This window comes from Perca flavescens, chromosome 5, assembly GCF_004354835.1.
Source record: "Perca flavescens isolate YP-PL-M2 chromosome 5, PFLA_1.0, whole genome shotgun sequence".
NCBI classification, from domain to species: Eukaryota; Metazoa; Chordata; class Actinopteri; order Perciformes; family Percidae; genus Perca; species Perca flavescens.
The window spans coordinates 21,005,231-21,008,097 of NC_041335.1; the positions used below are offsets into that span (position 1 = coordinate 21,005,231).

At 37.7% G+C, this 2,867-nt stretch overlaps 1 protein-coding gene across 1 annotated transcript; it reads right to left on the minus strand.

The window, feature by feature from the left end:
• Positions 1–813: 813 nt before the first annotated feature.
• LOC114555094 (G2/M phase-specific E3 ubiquitin-protein ligase) lies at positions 814–1,721 on the minus strand. The gene is made up of 3 exons (XM_028577200.1): positions 1,717–1,721; positions 1,120–1,334; positions 814–978 (listed from the first exon to the last, which is right to left on the minus strand). The coding sequence occupies exons 2-3, from the start codon at positions 1,319–1,321 to the stop codon at positions 923–925; spliced, it is 258 nt and encodes an 85-aa protein (XP_028433001.1). The 5' UTR covers positions 1,322–1,334; positions 1,717–1,721; the 3' UTR covers positions 814–922.
• Positions 1,722–2,867: the final 1,146 nt, after the last annotated feature.

The following is a 2,867-nucleotide window of genomic DNA, read 5'->3' on the forward strand; positions in this document are numbered from 1 at the left end:
TTTGTGGAAGTATATGGTTATGAGGAAAACATTGCTATCTTTTTTACTGATACACTCCGGTGTGTTCAGAGAATTGTGAGGGAAACTGACAATTTGGGACATGACATTTTGGAAAGATTAATTTCTGAGCTCAATGGTTATACTCGGACGATCTCTTTCTTGCTCTTGATTAACCAGCAGTTTGAAGAGGATGACAATCAGGGAAGCTTTGGTGTAGAGCTGAAGATCTTTGACCAAACCCAACGGGACCCGACGGGACCTTAATTTCTATCATTTTACACGGGCTCGCGCTCTGGGTTGCGCGCAGCAGTGCAGAACATTTTAGTTAGGAGTGACAACGCTGAAATGAATGAAGACCCCCCCCCAGTACATTTTGAGACTTCAATGTTGTTGTTCCAGAAAATGACTTTATTTTCAATTAAACAGTTATGAACAGAATTCTAGAAACTGTAGACCCACTAGCCAATGACGGTAACCCTGGCATTCAATTATTTTTTAGCCTAGTGAACTCTATCAGTGAGCAACTTCATTAGTGTCAAGGCAATTAATAAAAGGCCAGTGACAAGTTTCATTTTTCGTCAAATGATTATTCCATTTTTAATTGTTTAAACAAGACATTAACAATGTATTAGAAAATGGTGAGTTATTGACAACGATGCCTCTTCAATTTAGTCAAGTTCAACAGGCAACAGATTTTAATAATGTATATTAAAGAGTTCTTGAAAGTCATTCCTGACCAAATCCCTGAGTGTTTTTTAATGCAAAATCCATAGTTTCCTTAAAATCCTCGAATTTTTTCAGGAGTGGCAACCGCAGGCAGTTAATGCATGTGTTTGCGGTGGGTAAATGACGGCCTTGTCTGAGGGGCAGATCATGGAGAAAAACCACTGAAGGTAGTGGGGAGAAGCCCAGGGGTGGAATATCATTTGCTCCCGTCGCAGGCCAGGATACCCCCAAGTTGCAAGGGTCCCTCTTGCTCTGAAAAAGAAATACACCAAAGAACACCAAAAAAGAAATTAAACCTAGCATGTAGAAAACTTTTAAAAAGGAGGGAAAGACCAAGACAGACAGAAGGGCATATGAAAAGATTTTTATTCCATAACTAGCAATAATACTTACCCTCAACATCCAGCAGGTAGTCCCTCCAAAATGCAACCACACATTCCTCTGCCCTTCTTTTGTTTCTGCCCACTGCTGACAGTCGAATTTCAAAGAGCTGTTCTAGTACATCAGCTGTGAGTGGGGATGGCTCGTGACAAAACAGCGGTCTGAAAGCATCTGGGTGCATTCTTATTGCATCAAGAACACCAAGGGTCTTCATCCCCTCCCTGAACCTGTAAAAATGTATCATGAGAAGATACAAATATCTTTCTATTTCAAATTGGATAAATTATCACACAGCACATGAAAGGGATGACTTATAAGACAGTTCAGTTTTTTATAATTGAATTTCCTTGTTTACTCACAAAATCATGATCATATGATCTCACAGGAGTAAATGGCAAATATGAACCATAAATTATGTATTTATCATTGGTAATTGAGCTTAAGTAAACCTCTGTTAAGTATTTTTACATAAATTGTTATGGCTGTATTGATATAAAAGCCTAATAATTTGGTGGGTCCACCAGACCCGGGAACATTGGCTGTGTAACAAAAAATATGAACACCTTAGAAGGGTTAATTATGTTTGCTAAAAAATTTAGTTACACAAACCTTTGAAGTGCTCCACTGACTTGATGAACAAGCTGAAACATGATGATATCCTCCACCAAGAGATCTTCGTCTTCTATGCATTTCAAAGGCCTTAGACACCCAGCATTGGCCAGATAATCTGTAATAAATCATCGTATAGTATGAACAACACAAGATTAGATATATTAAACAAACTGTTCTTTCCTGGAGGCCTGGCCTGTATGTGATGATGAAATTAGGTGATGCATGAATTTATATGAATGACGTCTTTTATTTAACTCCTTTAATCACAGTAGTATATTGAGCACTGACCAAGCCTGGTTTAAACATTCATATGAAAGTCAGAAACAAATCACACAGATTGCAGAAATATAAAAACAAATATGTGGCTTTACCACACTTAACCAGGGCTCTCAAGTTTTGAAGACAGGCAAGAGTGACATTCTAAAATGCTTAATAAGCACTTGAGAGCCCTGCTTAGTAGTATTTATATTATTATTCACTGTAATAAACATATGTAAACATCTGGATTGCACTTTTTAATAATAATAATAATACATTTTATTTATATAGCGCTTTTCATGGTACTCAAAGACACACACAGGCTAAACATCGTCACCCAGTCAGATGATTGCAACTCAGCTAGCTAGCCAGCCGATGCTAGAGCAAGCTTTCTTATGCTATCTTTGCTGTAAAAAGCCTACTCTCATGTCTCCTTACCCAAAAATAGGCGAAATCCAATAAATGCTTAACTACATTGCAATAAGCTGCGCACTGAATAGCAAATCACAATGTGTTTGAAATTTAATAACAGGAGCGCAGCAATGGGTACTACAATTATTAATATGCTTCCATAACTGCTGCTGCTATCTGCTAGCTTTTTATATTGTACAGTAAAATATACTGTGGTTAATCAAAGGGCTTTACGACAATGTGTCGTCTCTCTCATGTAAGAGCAGATTTAATTCTGAAACCTGATTTCTGAAATTATTTCACACAGCTTGCTCAAACTTGCTTGATCATATTAACTAGTTCTAGCCCGTGTTATATGTGGGTAGCAACTAGCTAGCAGCGCTAACGTCACGACCATGCTAACATGAATTTGGGGGAACACTGCAGATAGGACTACGTTAATAAAAAAGTGGTTCTTGGCTATTTTTTTTATCAACTTA